This window comes from Gouania willdenowi, chromosome 8, assembly GCF_900634775.1.
Source record: "Gouania willdenowi chromosome 8, fGouWil2.1, whole genome shotgun sequence".
Classification (NCBI taxonomy): domain Eukaryota; kingdom Metazoa; phylum Chordata; class Actinopteri; order Blenniiformes; family Gobiesocidae; genus Gouania; species Gouania willdenowi.
Genome location: NC_041051.1, coordinates 28,814,610 through 28,834,884, shown reverse-complemented (window position 1 = coordinate 28,834,884; position 20,275 = coordinate 28,814,610). Strand labels below are relative to the sequence as shown.

At 39.3% G+C, this 20,275-nt stretch overlaps 1 protein-coding gene and 1 pseudogene across 2 annotated transcripts; both read right to left on the bottom strand.

The window, feature by feature from the left end:
• Nucleotides 1-4,513: 4,513 nt before the first annotated feature.
• Nucleotides 4,514-18,878, bottom strand: LOC114468493 (beta-1,4 N-acetylgalactosaminyltransferase 1-like). 2 transcript variants are annotated; one of them, XM_028455426.1, is made up of 14 exons: nucleotides 18,803-18,878; nucleotides 18,593-18,624; nucleotides 18,325-18,461; nucleotides 16,203-16,283; nucleotides 15,549-15,704; nucleotides 14,371-14,477; nucleotides 12,148-12,185; nucleotides 11,386-11,452; nucleotides 9,530-9,643; nucleotides 9,344-9,430; nucleotides 7,768-7,949; nucleotides 7,464-7,607; nucleotides 4,917-5,145; nucleotides 4,514-4,838 (listed from the first exon to the last, which is right to left on the bottom strand). In XM_028455426.1, exons 2-14 carry the CDS (start codon nucleotides 18,593-18,595, stop codon nucleotides 4,651-4,653), a joined length of 1,533 nt encoding a protein of 510 aa, XP_028311227.1. In that variant the 5' UTR covers nucleotides 18,596-18,624; nucleotides 18,803-18,878; the 3' UTR covers nucleotides 4,514-4,650. The 2 variants fall into 2 exon arrangements, with proteins under 2 accessions (XP_028311227.1, XP_028311228.1); XM_028455427.1 differs by lacking the exon at nucleotides 16,203-16,283.
• Nucleotides 12,531-12,648, bottom strand: LOC114469076 (uncharacterized; annotated as a pseudogene).
• Nucleotides 18,879-20,275: the final 1,397 nt, after the last annotated feature.

The following is a 20,275-nucleotide window of genomic DNA, read 5'->3' as shown; positions in this document are numbered from 1 at the left end:
TGAGAAAAGTGATCTCTGAAAAAGCTCTCAGTTAGAGTCGTGACCATAGACCCACTGTCCAAAAGGCCAATTAACATCTACCCCAGCAAGATTCACCTCTACTTCCAAACATTCACCAACTAAGTTGTTAACTGCCAAAGATTTACTAATTGAGCCCTGCAAACCCCCCACCAATGTTTGGCTCTGCACACTGGCGGGTTCTAGTTTCCTGCAGGATTTGGACTTTGAGCAGAGTCGTTCATTTTGATCAATGTAGGACAGTTTCGAGCAATATGCCCACTCTGTTCACATCTAAAACAAATTGGCTTCCCATCAGCTGTTCTTCGGGGCCGATAACTGCGTGTTCTGTAGGGAGGAGCACTCTGTGGGGCCAAAGCCTTTCTGACCAATTCCAACTGGGTCTGCTGTGTTTTTAAAAAGGATACTATTTCATCAAATCCTGAAAGTTTCGACACAGTGGTCTCACAGGAGACAGACATTTCATTTAAGACTGTGTTATATTTTTGTTTAGGAGCTTGATTTTCATAATGTGCCAACCACTTAATGGCTTCATTCCTAACATCTCGTATAGTATAAGGTGGATTAGCGCCAACCAAATCCCTCAGTCTCATTCTTAATGCCTGGTCTCTCACCCCATCACAAAACTGTTCACGTAAATCTCTGGATGGTCTTAATGAAGCCCCTGCATCATTTTTGACAATTTGATCCATTAGATCCATCAAACCATGTGAAAAGTCAATAAATGACTCACTGTCTAATTGCTTCCGGTTATAAAACCTGCGTTGTAATGAAGTTCGTGAGTGCATACAACCGTATATTTCCTTCAGTGCAACAAAAACATCTTCACAACACTCCCTTTGGATCACTGGGAGGAATTTCACCTCTGTCCGGGCCGCACCCTCCAGTTGATCAAACACCAGCTGGACACGCTCTTTCTCAGTTCGTCCCCGTGTCTGAGCAAAGTCTCTCATGAGTCCAATCCACTCGTCGAGTGGCAGAGAGTCAGCATTGTCCAGATTTCTGGAGAACACAGGCATTTTTTGATCCTGCTGTACATAAATCACAGGAGATTGTTCAACTTTTAAGACACCCCCTGTGGCTGCTGACAATGTGGAGGGCATATTGGAGTCTGTAGTAGCCATCCGTAGAGCAGCCAACTCTCTCTCCAGGTCCCTTATGCGCTGTGACACAGCCTGTTGCTACTCGTCGTCCACAGCTCTGCTGCTCACTGCAACCGGCTCCATTGTGCTACTAGAGCCGCTGGTCCCACTCCTGCTGTCCTTAACTAACTAATAAAAATAAAAACGGTCACTTCCACCCAAAAAAAATTATTCCTTATATATTTTTTTGTTGACAACGGCAAGGATGAAGCACAGTCATGAAATAGGTAAATTACAATGTTTATTTCATGACAGGTAAACAACGGTTTTCCCAGTACTGTTTCCTCAACCCTAACCGACAGTAAGGGCTCAAGACCCTGAATGAACACCATTCAGGGCGGAAAGGAACCGCAAGACACTCTGCACTGACACAGCAATCTTAATAACCACACTCAACCACTACACACAAACACCCCGATGGAGGATGATCAGGTTGGCCTAACTGTGGGTTAATAAGAGTACATACAATAGTAGGGAAGTGACCGAAACAAACAAACAAAACATAAAAAAAATAAGTAGTCTGCCCAGGCAATGTATGCAGACCAACCGGGCAGACTACACACAAAAAAAAACTATCAAAAACAAAAGGACAGCAGGCAGTGGGTCTAACTGCGACGTCGACTCCACACGCCCAGTTCCCACTTTAAAAAGATCCTCAGACCCACACTAGACAGTCACCCAGTAAAAAGCCTCTCCTCCCTCAATGAGGGCAGCAGGTTTAAAGCCGTGATACTTCAGGCTTCCACCCATCCAGTGTGTGTGCACAGAACACACTGGCAATCCATGGGAAACTGGCACTTCCTGACTGGTGACCACTTCTTTTATATAGCACTACCAATGAGGAAAGTGTGCCACCTTGTGGTTGCACCTGCCACACAGTAATAGTGAGACGTCAACACAGTTTGTTTGCATTCTTGGTGAAATTTATTTCTTAGAGATTTTGTGAACATTTCTGGCACTGCCACACCTCCTTTATGCATTTGCCACATGCAAACTTGTCACAATACATACAACGCTTGGTGGCACGGTTTTTCCTGCAGCAACACTTCACCTGGCACAATGCCCTTTTCCCCACATCAGGTGTGGGTGTTTGTTGCTGAAGGTTTTGCTTATTCACCTCCTTGGCTGCCATTTGAGACCGGGCAAGCTCATTTGCAAGCTCCAGCAAGAAGTCCAGGCTTCTCTCCTTGACCCCAGTGCATGCCTGATAAAGCACATGTGCGTTCAAATTTCAAATTCAAATTTATTTATTGGAGGATATGCCCCTCGAGATGGAAACATCTCGTTTTCGAGGGGGTCCTCAACTTACATAAAATGACAGATACAGCAGAGCAGACAATACAAAAATTCAATATTTCAAACATAATAAATACAACAAAATTTAAATAGACACACACACATACACACCCCACACACACAGTATACATTTAACAGTTGCTCAAAACAGTAAATATTTTATACAAAATAACTAAGTAATAATAGTGATATTATTAATAGTAGCTATCTAATGATAGTAAAAACTTTCATTAGATTAAATGAATAAAAAAGGTTTCGGTTACATAGCCTATAATCAAAAACACTGACAGATATTCTGGAGATGGAGGATAAGAGCATTTTTAACAGAGACAGAGAGGTTAGAGAGCGGATCGATAATGGGAGAATGTTCCAGTCAAATGGAGCTTTATATTTGAATGAAAATTTACCGACTACTTTTTCGACTCTAGGGACTACAAGATATGGTTGATCAGCATGACGCAAACTGTATGACGATCTGAAAGGAATTATATATTGTTTTAAATAATCAGGAAAACTTAAATTAATACATTTAAATATAAATAATAGCCAGTGAAGCTGTCGTCTAGATGCCAGAGAGAGCCATGACAAGTGTTCATACATTTGGCAGTGGTGAGTTCTGAAGGGACAGCGGAGGATAAATCTACACAGACTATTGTAAGTGACATTAAGTGGTTGGAGAATCGTGGCAGTGGTGTTTTGATAATAATATCACTGTAATCAATAATGGGAAGAATCAATTGTAAAATTATCCTTTTTCTAACTGAGTAACTCAAACAATTAACTGATTGATAAAGCAATTTTAAGCGATAAGAAATTTTGTTTGTAATAGTTTGTATATGAGTTTTAAATGACAGTGAGGAGTTTAGCCATAGACCAAGATATTTAAACTGCTCAACAACTGGGACTGGTGACAAATCAGAAAAAGTAGGTTTAATCTCATTGGCTGAGACTGGGCGAACCCGCTTCTGAAACAGCATAAAATTTGATTTCGAGTTATTGAGTTATTGCGTTCAGCGCTGCAATGTCAATCATGTTGTAAAACACAGCGACTGGCCAACGCCGTGTTCCTGAACGCACAGTGTACTTTCGAACCATCTGGTCCATGACGTCCACACCGCATTTCATGCTGTTGTAGTCGGTGACTGTGTTCGGCTTTTCCCCGAGTAACCTCAGTCTCCACCACGCTGTGCACGCTACTGAGGAGGCAGACAGTCTTCTTTCGTTTGGGCGCATAAACAGTCAGTGTGGCACCAGAGGTTGAAAACACTTGTGTGCTGAATTCCTCACGGGCCAAATTCTTTTTAGCTGAATCTGGAAGCTTTACCATAAATATCAACATTACATTTTATTCATAAGCACTTTTCAAAAACAATAAAGGTAAATAGTGAAAATACAGGAGTAGGAAACAGGAGCTTGGTTGCTTTAATACTGTTTTTCTTTTTCTAATTTTATTTATTGTGGTTTATTAATGGATCACAACACACATGGCTCATATTAATTTGGCCATTCTAATCCAATAATTCCATATAATGTTATTTGGATTAACAATCATCATCTACGTGGGAGAAACACTGGTTTCTCAACACTGGCCATCATTTACACCAACCCCCAAAGTTTGTCACTGCCCAGCTGCACATTCCGATCGAATGGCTGCATTTATATAAGAGAGGTGGTCCACTGAGTTGCAAATCAGTGTCATTTGGCAACCTCTGGACAGGGCAGGAGTAAGGCAATCTTGGACATGCTAGTGTTTAATCAGAGTTTCATTTTAAACATTTTGTAAAAAAGTATTTGTATTTTTCTTTTCAGAAATTATTATTTTAATGATTTGTCTTTCAATAATCAACACCAGGATGTGAAGCTGATGCTGAAAAGGTTTATATTCTCACTTGTATTTGACCAACTAAAGATGATAAATGAATAAATACAAGTTTTTTCATGAGTTTAATGATTAGGAGTCATCAGCTCACAGATGGTTACAGATCTATACTTTGAACTGAAAAGTGCTTCTGGTTACCAAAAGAAAATGTATATATATATCCTTGCTTACAGGTCCTGTTGACATCCAGCCTTGTAAACAGAAACAGAGTATTTTTCCACTCTAATCATGAATATAAAATCAAATGGTTATACAAGATTTTCTTATCATTAGGATTAATTTGTAAACATTTTTATTTAAAAATTCCATGTGAATTTATCCCCATTTGATGCACTTCAGGTGGTTTTTGGAAAAGTGAAGACGTTTTTTATGCTCCTTGTCTTTCTCTCCAGGATCCCTGAATTTCATGTATTCTTTATTTGTTTTTGAGTTTGAGTAATGGCCGATGCTCACTCCACTGCACGAGGCAATCATCAGAGACCCCATTCCATCCATGAAGACCTCTGCAGAGAAGAATATTACAGTTTTAAAAAGCCGCTTTCTGGGAGCGTGAGGAATCGTTACAGGATTTCTGCATCTACCTGAATGTGCAACTCGCTGAAGCTTTGGGTCAAATCCCACCTTACGCACTGAATCCGTGCGAGCGAGGAAGAAGTTGACCACCCCATCAGTCAGAATACATTCTGGGTAACCCGGTAGAGTGTGGAAGTGTCCATCAGACTTCCTGTACAGACACCCGCCCTCTTCTTCATCCCCTTCCTCATAGAAAAGAGAGAAGTAGTAGCGGGTTCCCATCACCGAGCCGCCCACCTGAAAACAAACAAACCTCAGAGTGAAAGTGAATCTTTAACATCGTCACTCAGGGGCTGTACTACAAAGCTGGATGAGTATATCTGGGATATCTCTCCGTTAGTGGGCTTCACCTAACCAAACATTCTCTGTCAGAGAGCAGCTGTACTAAGAAGCAGGATATAAACACTTTCATTCAACCCTGGTGATTTCAGCTTGGCGACAAGTGCGTTCACGTGAAACGGGCGGCGATTGCAGCGTCAAACCAACCATAATCATGGAGAAACTGTGTAAGAACAACTTACGTCATAATTGTGGGAAAAATCTTTAAAAATATCAAGAATTAAAATCCATAATTCAGACCAAAAACACTTTTGCTGCAGAAAAAGCAGGAAGAAAAGAACACGGGCAGGAAGCTGCTGACACTGTTAATGCCTAAAAGTGTGAGATCATACATTAATAATCCATGGAATTACAACGCTTTGATCAGTTTGACTTTATCATAGCACAGACGTGTTTCTATTTAGGTAGTCCTACTCAATTTATCACACACACACTGGGATGACAACGTATTGTTTCGCTGTAGTACGTTCCTGCTGATGCTGTCAGTGCCACTATAGCAGTGGTGGCCAATCCTGGTCTCAAGAGCCACTATCCAGCATGTTTTAGATGTTTCCCTCTCCCAACACACCTGATTCAGATGATTAACTCATCATCAAGCTCTGCAGAAGCCTGATAATGATCCTGGTCATTTCAATCAGGTGTGTTGGAAGAGGAAAACATTGACAACAACTTGAGGACCAGGATTGGCCACCCCTGCACTATAGCGTACTGTATGTATGAATGAAGGAAAGAATGAATGAGTTCATCCATCCGCGTATACGAAGAGCGTCTCTCCACAGTTTTCATCAGCTGACTGTAGATCAGTTTATCAGATATAAGATTTATTTTTACTAAAGGATGTCAGGGATTGCATTTAATTCATAATTAATCTTTTTATCCTAAACGCAGCTGTCAGATCTGCACCAACCAGGATATTCTAACAATAGGCAGCTCATTTTCCAAGAGATCTGAGTGGTCAGTAGGCGAGACTTAGAGAGACTGTGGATCAGGTGGTGGAGGGTTGTCTTCTGATCGAGTGGTTGGGGGTTCGATCCCAGTACCTGACTATGTGTCGAAGTGTCCTTGGGCAAGACACTGAACCCTAAAAAACACACAGGTTAGTCATTCAGCTTAAGTTACCATGTTGATTTAGCCTGATGAGACGTTAGCTGGCGTTATAATACAGCACACAGTGAATAAATCCCAGAAGTTTGCGCGATCAGAGGAAAACCTGCGTCGTAGTACAGGCCCTTGGAGTTGTTTTTTCTTTAAAATTTTAATGTTTATTTTTCTGTCCCTTTGGAGTCATTTTATGTGTGTTTTTTTTGTTTTAGGTTTTTAAAGTATTTTTTTGTGTTTTTGTTGTCTATGTCTCTGTTTTTAGATTAATTTTGTTTGTTTTCGATGTCTTTCATCTTTGTTCCAATCATTTGTGTTTTTGTGTTTTCTCGTATTCTACACCTGCTTTTTTCTGTACATGGTCACAGGGGATGATGGAGCCTATCCCAGCAGGCATAGGGTGTAGATATGTGTAAACCCCCCTAAATAGGACACCAGTCTATCACTGGGCTTGACAGAGACAAGTATGTGTTGGAGAAAATATAGTCGTTCAGTGTTGATAGTAAAGGGAGTCGAGCAAGGACTAGTTACCAAAATGTGAACAATGATTGGCATCAAGTGAAGTGTTTATATCGAACGTGCAATGTTCAAAGGAGAAAATTTGTTATGATGTGCTTCTATTTATTGCACTATATATTGTTTTTGGTCATAAATAGTCACAATAGTCTAAGTATTTCTTATTTTCAATACCTTGGTGTGATTTTCTTTATTATCTCAGTTATAAACTGTTCCACAGTTTCATTTCTTGGTATTAAAGTCCAGGTTTTTTCTTCTTTTCAAAATTATCTCGTAAACCCGAACATTGTGTATCATATCGTATACTCTGTGTGTCCCCCCCCTACAGATAACTGATTACATTAGGTGAGTATGGATATGTTTTGGAACCAGAGAGGGATTCTAGTGATTCTGAGGAGTCTGGGAACACTTACAATAGGCAGTTCGTGCTGTGCCCAAGTGTATTTGTCGTAATGACACCAACATTTAGAGTTTTCTGTTGTTTCTATTTCATTATTTATAAAAAAACAAACACTAGACTATAATTCCAGGGTGTTCTGAAATTAAAGGAACTTTACACACCGACTTAAAACATTTGCACCAATAACATGAGCTTTTCTTACCAAATCCAGGTCAGGAATGGCTTCCATCACCTCCACAAACTTCTCTATCTTTGTGTCTTTTGTAAACAGGAAGTCATCGTCCACCCACAGGAAGTATTTGGTGGTAACCTGGGAAACGCCAAGGTTTCTGCCAGCAAACCAGCCCTGATGGCGAAAACATTATATATATATATATACACACACAGTACACATCATATTGTATGATATTTTCTTTCATGGTGTCACATGATTCACAATCTATTTTACATGTGTCTACTAAACTGGATGAACATAAATTATGACGACACAAAGAGATGAAGTCTACCTGAGTTGGAGGCATGATGTACTGCTCAATGTTTTCTCCGCTGACTTTTTGTGGTTCAATGCTGTCGTCTGCAATGATGATCTTTACAGAAGTGTAGAAATGCCGGATGCTGTTTATCAGTTTATTCAGCTGAGGGTATCGCAAAAAGGTTTTTGTGACGATGGTGACCTGAGAGCTGATGTCTGAGAGGAGAAACATCATTCCAACATCATACACACAATAGAAACAGCTTAGCTAGTGTTAAAATAGGACTTAATCAATCTCAAATTTATCAAGTAAGTTAATATGAAAAAATATCTGTATTGTTGATCTTCAGAGGTTAAAGTAAAGAATTACAAGTACTCATGTTACTGTAAATGAGTTGTTTTTATGGGTACTTATACTTTTGAGTATGTTTTAAAATAAGTAGCTTGTTACATTTTTACACCCAACCATTACTGAGTAAATTAATATTTGTTGTAAAAATGATCAACGGACTTTGTAAAACAACAAAAAAATGAAATGACCAGACAACAATGAAATGCATCACATCATAGCCGACTAATCAGATTAAACGTAATGCACGGCACCAAAACACCATTGAATAGAGGTTATTTTAACAGTAAATGTAGCTATACTGAGACCCTGGTAATTTTTAAAATTTTGAATTTAATTCAAAATTAATTGTGGAAAAGAAAGTAAGTTCCAATTGTGCAAGATTTAATCCTTTCCTTTATACAAATTCATACATGAGATGTTTACTGTATGCATTGAACCGTGTCAAGATTTATTACCAAAAATAAACATGGGAGGTGATAGTTTCTGTAACTTTTACATTGAGTACTTTTTAATTGAGCTACTTTTTCTTTATACAATTTCAATCAAGTAACAGTATTTCTACTTAAGTAGGATTTATCAGATTCAGTAATCTTTACACCTCTGTTGATCTTAAGTCACAGATGGGCAACTTTTATCAGAGCGATGGCCACAAAATGTGATCAACATTCATGTCAGTGTTTAGAATAATGACCAACCTGAGCATTAATACAGAAAATAACAAAGTGGTTGTGCTGTGGGTGTGTTTCAATTAACAGCCGAGTGTGTCTTTGTGTCCTTCAGACAGAGTTGAGAGTTTGACAGCGTGTCAGAACACAAACATTTAGTTTATGCATCAACTGGTGAAAGCACGTCTCCTGTATGGGTTCAAATGAGGACGTGGAGTCCTGATGCTGATAGATTACATGTGGTTCATCAGGTAGTCAGGTGTGTCTCACCCATGGGGGATGAGACACCTGCACTTTCATAAAAACAAAAAATTGATTGTTGAATTAATTGATTTATTCTTTGACTTATTGATATTAATTTATACAATTGCAATGCTTCAATATTGAGGTTAGTACACGTTCATAAATAGCTATAAATCTGATCATACTAATAAATGGCATAATAATTACTCTCAGTGTTTAGGCCTTGGTTTTCTCATCCCTAGTAAATATGTAGCTGGATAAAAAAAACTAATGAACAAGAACTGAACAAATGACTGTACAAAACTGTATTTAATGAGTAAATTGAGGATTTGATGAATCTGTGCTCTTACCCTTTCCCATCTTGTACAGGATCGGCATTTGAGTTCGTTTGATGGCGATTGGAAAAACGACTTCATCGTCTTCAAACTGAAAAGTTGCTAATAAATAAATAAAAAGAACATTTGTTACAGTGACTTATTCACTGTGTAGCTCTACAAATGTTAGTATATGGAGAGTTTTAGTTAATGAACACATACCGAGGTCTCCACTGTTTATGTGGTAGAAAGCGCTGGTGTACGACACGTTGGACAGCAGCTCATTGATAACGTGTGGTTTGCTGGATTCAACAGTTAATGTGGAGCTACCTTCACCTAGTGGAGAAGTGCAATAGAAATTCATCATCTGTTTAGTTACAACTATAATATTACTACTAACTGCTACTAGTAAAGCTGATTTTATTTTACTAGTAGGTTCTATTCACCCAATGGTGAACCAAAAACATTTTCTCGTGAAGCAACATTTTTGAGTCTCCTCGTCCTCCAGCAGTGCCAGATAAGCCACTGTGCGTCTTTACGCATTGTGTGCGCGTTTCTTTGTATAACAGCTACAGGTGTTGTAGCCAATTGATCAGCAGTTTTGCGCAATGATCATGTGATTTTTAATTACAAGTATTATTATTAACACAAGACTGTATTTATAGGCGCACGCACGTCACCCTGAGGCGTCAGTATCATTTTTCCTCCTTGGGCTCATTCCACCTAGAATGTTTTATAGACTTTATATAACATACTGTAAGCATTTCTTGCTTTCAGAGGTGATTTATTGGATGCTCTGACACATGGATGTATTGACACAAGCACTTACCTCATCGAATTTACATCCTTGACATTTATTTTATTTTATTTATCCAGGTTATTCACACCATGTCTTGTTCTCATGCACGTTATTTTGACATGATGTTCTCTAATAAATTATAATAATAAAAAAGAACCTAGATTGATCTGTATACACGTCTTTTTATTTTTTATTGCATGGGAGAGATGACCCCCCCCCCCAAAAAAAAAAAAAATGTAACTAAGTAATATTTACTCTGACTACATTTTAAGTGAGCTACTTTTTACTTTTACTCGAGTAGATTTCTACACCAGTAACTTTACTTTTACTTTAAGTAAAATTTAATCAAAGTAACTTTAAGTACTAAGTACTTTTACTTAAGTAGATTTTTTCTCTTTCCACCCCTGATTTTTTCAGTTTTAAAGTTGATACATGTAACTATACTTGGAGCCCAATAATTTAAATTATTTTGAACTAAATTAATTGGTGTTATTTTATTTAAAAAAATAATTGTACATATTGACAAACCTTTTATTTTATACAGATGCCTTTGTGGAAAATAAATTAACTTCCAATTGTGGAAGATTTGGTCTCTTCTTTTTTAAGTTAATACATTAGATGTTTACTGTATGCAAGAAAATTGTGGCAAGATTTATTACTAAAAATAAACATGGGGGGTAAAAGTACCTAGTAACTTTTACTTTGAGTACTATCTATTTAAGCTACTTTTTACTTGTACGCGAATACATTTTCAATCAAATAACAGGACTTTTATTCCAGTAAATGTAGGAGATATCAGTACTCTTTACACTCAAAATCTCACAAGTAGGAATAGTGGATCTAATGCAAATAAAGTAGGAGGGATTAAAACCAAATCCATCACCCTGATTGGTAGTAATATTTTCAAAAGCCAATGGGAGGCCTGACTTAGCTTTTCCCTGATCACTAATTAGCATATAATGCTTACTATTCATACCAGTGACTAATGAGTCGATTGCACCACAGTTAACCATGAATAAAGGCGAGTGCAGTGCATGTGAGTATAAAAGCGTCTCAGTGATGGTCAAGGATTTTACAGCTCGTTTTCAAGCAGGATTAAACTGATATGACACTGTTTTACTGACGAGCTCTCCCAGTGTTCCCAGCATTACCACTGCCTCATTCCCCCTGGGACGGAGTGTATTCCAACATCTGATTGGTCAGTGTTATTAAGGAATATCTTGGAAATGTCACAGCATGAAAACTTTCCAACAAGCGATTCCTGACATTAGAGACGTACCTTCAATCGTTGCCTCTGTCGTCTTCTTCACAACATTCAGGATGCCACGGCTGACCTTCAGAACCACCTGAGTTAGACAGACCATGATTAACTTATGAATGAACTTCCTTAACAAAGATCAGCAGCACACAGTCAATAGAATCAGTGCTGCTATAGTGACTAATCCTGAAAAACCTTGTCTGAATTAACATGACCTTAACTAACTGAGATTGCTTCCTTCTTTCACATGAAATTTAAGTAAAACCTTAAAGACAAATCTTACCTTTGTTTTCTAAAAAAATAAGCCATTATACATTTTTTCAGTCAAAGTTACAACACATACATCTAACATAACAAAATACGTAAAATGTTGTAATGTGTTAAAAGCTGGCCGTCACGTGTTGGAACAAAAACAAAGGAGGGACTTTTCTGACGCAGCCTCAGCTTCAACTTTCATAACTGCCAACGTGAAACTAGTTTGAGCAGCAGACTCTTCGCGTCTTTGTATAAATGCAATTAAATTGCTACTAAATCCTGAAGTAATCCTCTTGTTCTACAATGAAAGAAAAGGGCACGTCTGTTTAAAGGTGTGTAATGTACTAGGATTGCAAAGGTCCGATTGTTTCACAGATCAGTTTGAGGTAAATCATTTATTTACTACAGTAAAGTGGATAGACACTTTTGGACTGTTACATTTTACACCTTTAAGCATTGCTATGCTTCACCCAAATTTACAATCAATGACTAAAATCCTGCAGTTCTGTGTGAGAACGACCCACTAACCTTGTAGTTGTTTTGTGTTTCTGCATACAGCCCCAAACCTGCAAATCAAAATAGCTCACCTCATCAGAAACACAGAAGATGCACAAACTGACCACATAAAGTAAACACATCCACATGTTCATGGTTGATACAGTCAGACTCAGCAAGACAGTTATGTTTGATCCATGAGAACAGATGGTGAGGAATGACAATGGAGCAGCTAATGTTTTAGTGCTGACTGTCTGAAAGCCTATTTGCTCAGAGACTGACGGAAGCGAGGCTGCCATAGTGCACCATCGGCCCCTCCAACCACCACCTCACTCACACACTACATTCATACTAGGCAATGTGGGTGAAGTGCCTTGCCCAAGGACAACGACAGACACCACTGGGGTGACGGTCCCCCACTGTAGCACCTGGAATTCCCAGTGGTCTCCCATCCAACTACTAACCAGGCCCAGACATGCTTAGCTTCCGAGATCTAACGAGATCAGGGAATGACAGGCTGGTATGGCCACAAAGTAAAGAGCATTGCAGTTTGTTAACTAGCTTCACATTCCCATGCTTTAGGGAGCTCCTTTAGGAGTTTTCTACCTTAGCAGACCATTCAAAGCATGAGCTCTGCCACAAAAAAACAACTACTTGAGAAGTGACATTTCGTCATTTTTTTCAATGCAAATGTGAAATCAAGCCCGAGCTCACAAATTACAAAACTAAAAAGTTCATAATATAGGGAATTATTTTTTACAGAAAATGAGAATTAACATATTTAGAGAGGTTGGAGAGGGTGTTAAGAGAGAGGTCATTTAGGTTAGAGAGGGACCGGAGAGGGTCCCATTCCTCTCTCAAACACTCCCTCTATGTCTGCTTCTTCCCTTGTGTGTTTGCTCCTGTACTCCTTCTGGCTTTTGTCTTGCAGGTCCGTGGGATCCTCAGTGTGGAGTTACAGAGTCTCAACAACTCTGTCTCCACCCTCTCCTCTGCACACACCCAACACAGCATAACGTGGATGGTGCGTATCTGTGCATATGTGTGTATCCATAAAATGAAGAGTCCGTCCTTAAGACTGCTCTACTGTAAAGTGTCTTGAGATACCATTGGTTATGATTTGGCGCTATACAAATAAAAGATTGATTGATTGATATTATTAGGCCGATGCTTTCATGTGTCAAACTCGAGACCCACCGACTAATTTTGTCCCCGCCACAGTATCTAGTCTGGCCCACAGGAAGATTTTGTCATTAGTAAGAATTAGAGCCAAAACATGACTTTGGTAAATCACTATATACAGTACGTTATAGATTTCTTACTCCCCCCAAATTCCCAAAGTCATTAAAACTACAACAAGTTTTTTTTTTAATATTTGTAATTTCAATAATTTTGATCAATTGTTTATCCTTCGAGATATTGTAAGCTACACACAATATTATTTTGCACATGAATCTACAAAAACAGGGAACCACAATTTGGAATTTGTAGAAATGTTATGGTGTTACAGCTCATGCCGTATTACATTTTCTGTGTTGGTGGGAGAGTGAGAGTTCTCCCACAGTTGAACATATTTTCCCAATCAGCAGGTAAGCAGGGATTGGCCAATACAGAGGAAGCTGGTTGGTTCTCCACAGGAGTGGCCCTAGAAGAGAACTGTCACCCCTGGAAGCAGATGGAGAGCAATAGTGGTTGCGTTGGCTCTCCTTTCCTTGCCGTCCTCATTTTGATTATCTGGCTTCGTATTACCGTGTAATTTACCTGGTTTATCCATCATTTTTTAATCTGTATTAGCATGTGTTTACCTGGTTTATCCAGCATTTTAAGTTAGAACCGTACTAAGAATTATTTTTTTATTTGTAAAGAAGCTGTAGGGGTGAACTGCCATTATTGTTCCCTTTTTCTAGTAACTTTTTGTTTTCAGGTTTATATGGAGTTTTGTTTGTTGTTTAGGCCTTGGTTCACCCTGATGTCTATACTTCTGGTTTTTTTTTGTTGCTAATTGTTGTTTAATGTTGAACATTTATTGATGGTAAATGACCTTTGTTTTTCTACAAATCCCTGTGTTTAGTGAAATATGTTATGCTTCTAGACCCTAGACCTGGGGCGTAACATATGGTCTGGCCCTTTTTGAGATGAAACTGGGTCGTATGTGGCCCTTTAACACTGATGAGTTTGACACCCCTGATGTACTGTGCAGCCTAAATATGGCTTTAGGTGACAATAAGTGACAGTTTGCATTTGTCAGGAACACACCTGGGATGAGGGTGGGCTGCAGCGGTTGCACAGTGAAGCCCTGAATGGGATACTGCAGAGGAGAGTTGGGCAAAGCGTACAGAGGTTTGGATAGCACAGACGTCGTCCTGTTAAAAGAGATCAAATGCACACAGTGGGCCTGTTCTATGAAGCTGGATTTCCTCTTATCGAACTAAATTCCAAGAATTATTCCGTATGTGCTGTACTATGACACTGGTGAACTTCTTATCATAAGTACCTTCTCCACAATTTCATGTACGTTTTAATTTGTGGAGCAGAGGGCTCTCTGAAACCCCTAACTGTGTCCAACATTAGTTCCTTAAGGCTTCATCTACAAATTCAAAACAATAAATGGAAATTAAAGCAGAGTTTTGTTAAACTACAACTTTTGTAATAATAAATAAAGACAGTCTTGATGTAAAACGAATCTAATTATTGTCTTCTATTGTCAGAAGTGTGACAAAATGGCCTCTACAGCATAAAATAATCCTGTTTCAATAAATTACAAGAAAATATAGTATGTTATTGAGCAATAGTATTGTTATCCAAAATCTGCCTAGAAAGGAACCAACATTTCCTGATGTATTTTAAATTAATTGTTAATTGAGTTCCTCCTGCAATGTGCTCCTGTACCCCAAAGGGTACATGTACCCCTGTTTGGGAACCACTGTCCTATAGGAAACAGATTAGTCTGCTGATAAAACTTGCGAGCGCCGGGCAAAATAATGTTGTATAAAATACAAATATTGTTCACCTTATGATGTAGGCTGAGCTTCATGAACTGTCTGAATTATGAATTTTAATTCATAATTTCAAATCATTTATCCTCAATTGTGACATAAGTTGCTCTGCACGGTTTCAACATGTTCGTGATTGATCAGATGCTGTAAACTCCACCCGTTTTATGTGAGTGCCCAGGTAGTCAGGGTTAAATAACCTGGGTTAACTGAATTTATTGATATCCTGCCTCATAGTACAGCTGCTCTGTGTTGAAGAATATTTGGTTAGGTGAAGCTAACGGAGAGATATCCCAGATGTACTTATCCAGCTTCATAGTACAGGCCCAGTTTGTTTGAACAATTAACAAAAAAAGCTGTGAGCACCAGGTAAACATTGGTGCATCAGACAATCAACAAGGAGTTTGACCTCCATGTACAGTGTATAGGTGCATTCATTACCTTTCTTTGTACTGCTTCCACTCCTTAGCTCGCTGTTGCTGCAGCTCTTCATATTGCTCTGGTGGGATAAAATCTTTCAACAGCTTGGAGCCCTTACCACATGTGCATGGATGAGTTTGGGGAGGACTGCTGGGAGGGAGGGGTGGCCTGGAAGACCTGTGGAAAAATAACGTCTTTTATTATTACTCAATCTTTTGCACAGGAAGGTTTGTTCAGAACAGCTTCTATATAAAAGAGCTCAGGGTTAGCGAGAGGAGCTAAAAGTAAGAAGTGGCTAAATATGACAACTCACGCATAAAATATAATAAAAAATGAATATGCAAAATGACAACAAAAAACACAAAATGAGAACACATTAAAACAATAGCAAAAAAATCTGTGCATCATTCGTTCATTTGTTTTTCATTATGTAAGAAAAAACGGGAAAAACAACACTCATTATTTGAGATTTGTTTCCAAAACCAAAATGAAAAAACGGAAAACGCCTTGTTTTTCAAATTCAAGCTCTTTTGCTTCGGTACAGAAAACGAAAAACGGAAAACGAATACCTTTATTCATTTTCCCATTCCCGATTTGCCAAAGTACTCGCGTAACGAGCCATTTATCATGATGACACAGGCTTATATAGACACAAAAACACATACATAAGCCTACCTTAAATGTTGTCGCTGCAAGGAATTGTGGGTCAGCATTTTCTCGTCTCCTCTGGTAAAGGATGCATCAGTGTTTCCTAGGCTAAAGCAGGTTATAAAGGAAACATTTAGCCTATTTTCCTGAGCTTAAAGAGAACTTAGACACTCTTTATCACGGCCACCACTGAAACACTTCCGGAGGTGAAGGAACAGTGGATATGAAAGGAGATAAGGATTAATCGGACGCAGCCAGAGAGTTATAAGGAGGTTTGGAGCTTCCATCTTCCTGCAACAAAGTCTCGAAGGATGAGATTTCACGGGAGTCACGAGGCTCCCAAAACAACCTTCAGAAAAAACACGTTCAAATCGCTATACTTTGTCGACATTTAGAATTCTGACTTTTATTTTGAAAAAACTTGTAATGAAACACAGCTATTGATGCCACTTTGGCATCATTTAGATTCTATAGAACTTCCTCTACCGAAATTAGTCACACCTGCTTGGAGTTTGTTTTTTGCAAGGTTCACATTAAAAGAAAAAGAAAAAAAAAATCAGGGTTTGGCAGGGTATGCATTCCATTTTAATCTTACCGTGATTCTTTGCCAGACCGGTAAGACCTGCCTTTGTTTAGTGTTTTGTCATCAACTTTCAATCCGTGAAAACAGCAGGTAATTATATCTATTGAGATGAGATTACTAGATTATAGCAGTGTTGCACGCACATACTTATATTATTTATTCCTGTTGTATTGTGTTTTCTCCGGGTTGGAGATGAGGTTCTGCCCCAGGTGGAGGAGTTCAAGTACCTCGGGGTCTTGTTCACGAGTGAGGGAAGGATGGAGCGAGAGATCGACAGGCGGATTGGTGCGGCGTCTGCAGTGATGCGGAGTCTGCACCAGTCCGTCAATGTAAAAAGGAAGCTGAGCCAAAAAGCGAAGCTCTCGATTTACAGGTCGGTCTAAGTTTCAACCCTCACCTATGGTCATGAACTTTGGGTCATGACCGAAAGAACAAGATCACGGGTACAAGTGGCCGAAATGAGTTTCCTCCGTAGGGTGGCTGGGCTCTCCCTTGGAGATAGGGTGAGAAGCTCAGTCATTCGGGAGGGGCTCAAAGTAGAGTCGCTGCTCCTCCGCATCGAGAAGAGCCAGATGAGGTGGCTCGGGCACCTAATTAGGATGCCCCCTGAACGCCTCCCTAGGCGTTCAGGGCACGTCCCTCCGGAAGGAGGCCCCGGGGAAGACCCAGGACACGCTGGAGAGACTATGTCTCTCGGCTGGCCTGGGAACGTCTCGGGGTCCCCCCGGAAGAGCTGGAGGAAGTGGCCGGGGAGAGGGAAGTCTGGGCCTCCCTACTGATGATGCTGCCCCCGCGACCCGGAAACGGCTAAGCGGGAGAAGATGGATGGATGGATGGATGGATATTGTGTTTTTATTAAACTATATTTGGGTTAATATTTCTTTTCTTTTATGCTGCTGGTCCCAGGAAACAAATGTTGTTTATGTGGTAACATCAAAATCACAATATAAAAAACCTTGTAGTACGAGGTAAAATTTCACTGCCAAATTAGATATCACAAAAAGCTGAATGTCTTTGTTTTACCATCTTTTATCATTTAAAAAAAGAATGTTACCTAAAAACATAATACACATAAAATGATGAATAAAATTACACACTATTTCAATATATAAATAAGATAGTCTAAACTAAATGTAATGTATTGTGACATAAAATAGTATATACAGTATATATATACTGTATATATACACAACTATTGTTATTCAGAAAAATTCAGCAAAACTATTAAAAAGTAAATTATTTTCAATAAATACTTTTATAACACATGCAAAACATAACCTATTAAAAACACTGACAAATTGAATCTCAAATAATTTTAATCAATTTCATTAAAATTGCTCTGAAAGAATAGAAAAGTGTGAAGAATAATTTTGTTTAATGTTGAATATAATGAACTGAAAAAGTAAAAACTGGTTAAGTTTAAGGTGCCTAAGATAAGAATCAGTCAATTGTTTAAAGCAAATCTAGTGACATGGAATGACACTCAGGAAAACACTTAGTTTTTTGTTAAAAGTCAAAGGAATTCAGTTAAATTTTAAAGTGTTGTATGCAAACACAGTAGTTTACCTTATTTTGGGTGTAGACACATCTTTGGATATTCCCATGGCTTGGTTAGCAGCCTTATAAAAGGAAGGCAGCAGCAGACCAAGTGCAATCGAAACAATAACTATAAATGCAAGTTGCAGTTTATGGCGTAGGATCACCTGTAAACACACATGAAAAACTAAGAATAGGAAGATGAGCCACAGCTTATTTATTATATTTGTGTTGGCTTGTTTTTAACAATTGAGATCCAATCTTAGCATTTATTCCAACACAGAAACATTTGTCTTACCATTGTAAATGTAACTTTCCTTTCTGGATTATCTGAGAGACAAAAGAAGATTTAACTTTAATTTTAAAGTGATTTAGATATCTTAAGTATTTTTATAATTCTTTAACTTTTGTCATGAGCTGCCATGGATTCTAAAACATTTACAGACTTAAAATCCTTATAATCACCCTTACAATTATTATATTAATTTATAGAAAGACTATGGCTCACCTCTGTTGAAAAAAGTCCTCTGCCTCCTTTATGCCACTGTGACTCACTCCCACATCACTTGCCAAGCAATGATGACAAAAATTAAAAGCATCAACGAAAAAACATGTAGGTGGAGTTTCCTCAGAGTCACTGAGCAGACATTCAGACATCCAGATGTCACCTGACAATTAAACAATGGTAAAAGGTAAAATAGACTTTATTTATATAGTGTCCTATCACTACAATGAAGTAGTCCCAAAGCACTTTACATATCAGCTCATTCACCCATTTACACACTAATGGGACTGAGCTGCCATGCAAAGCGCTGGTTGACCACTAGGAGCAACTTAGGGTTCAGTGTCTTGTTAAGAACAATAACTACATTAACTTGACGGATTAAGTTTTCAGATGGATGAAGATAATCTGACGTTGGCAGAGCTAAAGGCCAAGTTTGAAGAGTACTTTGTGCTGAGTCAGAATGTAACCTTTGAAAGATATGTTTTTCACCCAGGGAGTACCTTTTGATAAATACTTAGCAGAACTTCACACACTGAGCAAAACATGTGAATTTGGCACTTGAAGAGACTCGTTGGTGAGAGGCAGGATTGTGTGTGGCACACAGTGGTGGCTGGTGAAAAATATTGTAGGTGGGGCTGTGCCATATCAAGTCAGTTTCAGTAACCATCCCCATACAACTGAACAGAAACGGCAGGATATCAGTGCTCTGTGAAATAATAATTATTGAATGCCAATATTAATAACTAGAGGCATTTTTGCACAAAACACAAACAACATACTGCACAACCACAATTTTGGCAATAATAATCCCATATAGTTTCACTGTCCACGTCGTGCCTCACGCGTTTTAACCTGTTCACACGCCACACCATGTATATCTTGAAATTACTCGGATAATAGTGATATGTCGGTCGCTAAGGAAACGGCTCTTTGAAGTGAATAATGGGAGCCGGATCCTGATCAATATGCGCTCTCTGCGCTGAGCAAAGGGAGACGGGGTGGAGTTACACACACTGTTTTTGTCATGCAGCACTCAGCTGCAGTCAGAGCAGAGGAGACGCCTTCGTGCAGCATAAGGTTAGAAACTAAACCAAAATTAAGAAAACTAATCCTCTGCTGGGGTCTCGGGCGGGGGGCTCTCTGGGCCCTTCCCTCGGAGGGTTGGGTGCTTGGTTGTGGGTGGGTGGGGGGGGGGGCTGGATGCTGGCGGGGGGCCTTGGGGTTGGCGGTTGGGGTCGGTGGGGGGATGCCCTGGGTGCTCGGCTGCTTGGGGCTTCCTCGGATGTGTGTGTGGTGGGCGGTGGCTGCCTCTCGGCCTGGGATCTTGGGGGCATCTGGGGGGTTGCTCGGCCGCGGGGGGGTTGCCTGGGGCTCCCTGGCCTCCGCTCTTTCTGCTGGCCTGGCTGCATCTGCGGGCCCAGGACAGTTCCTGGGCTTGCAGTAGCGTTTTTTTTTTTGCACATATACTGGTATACG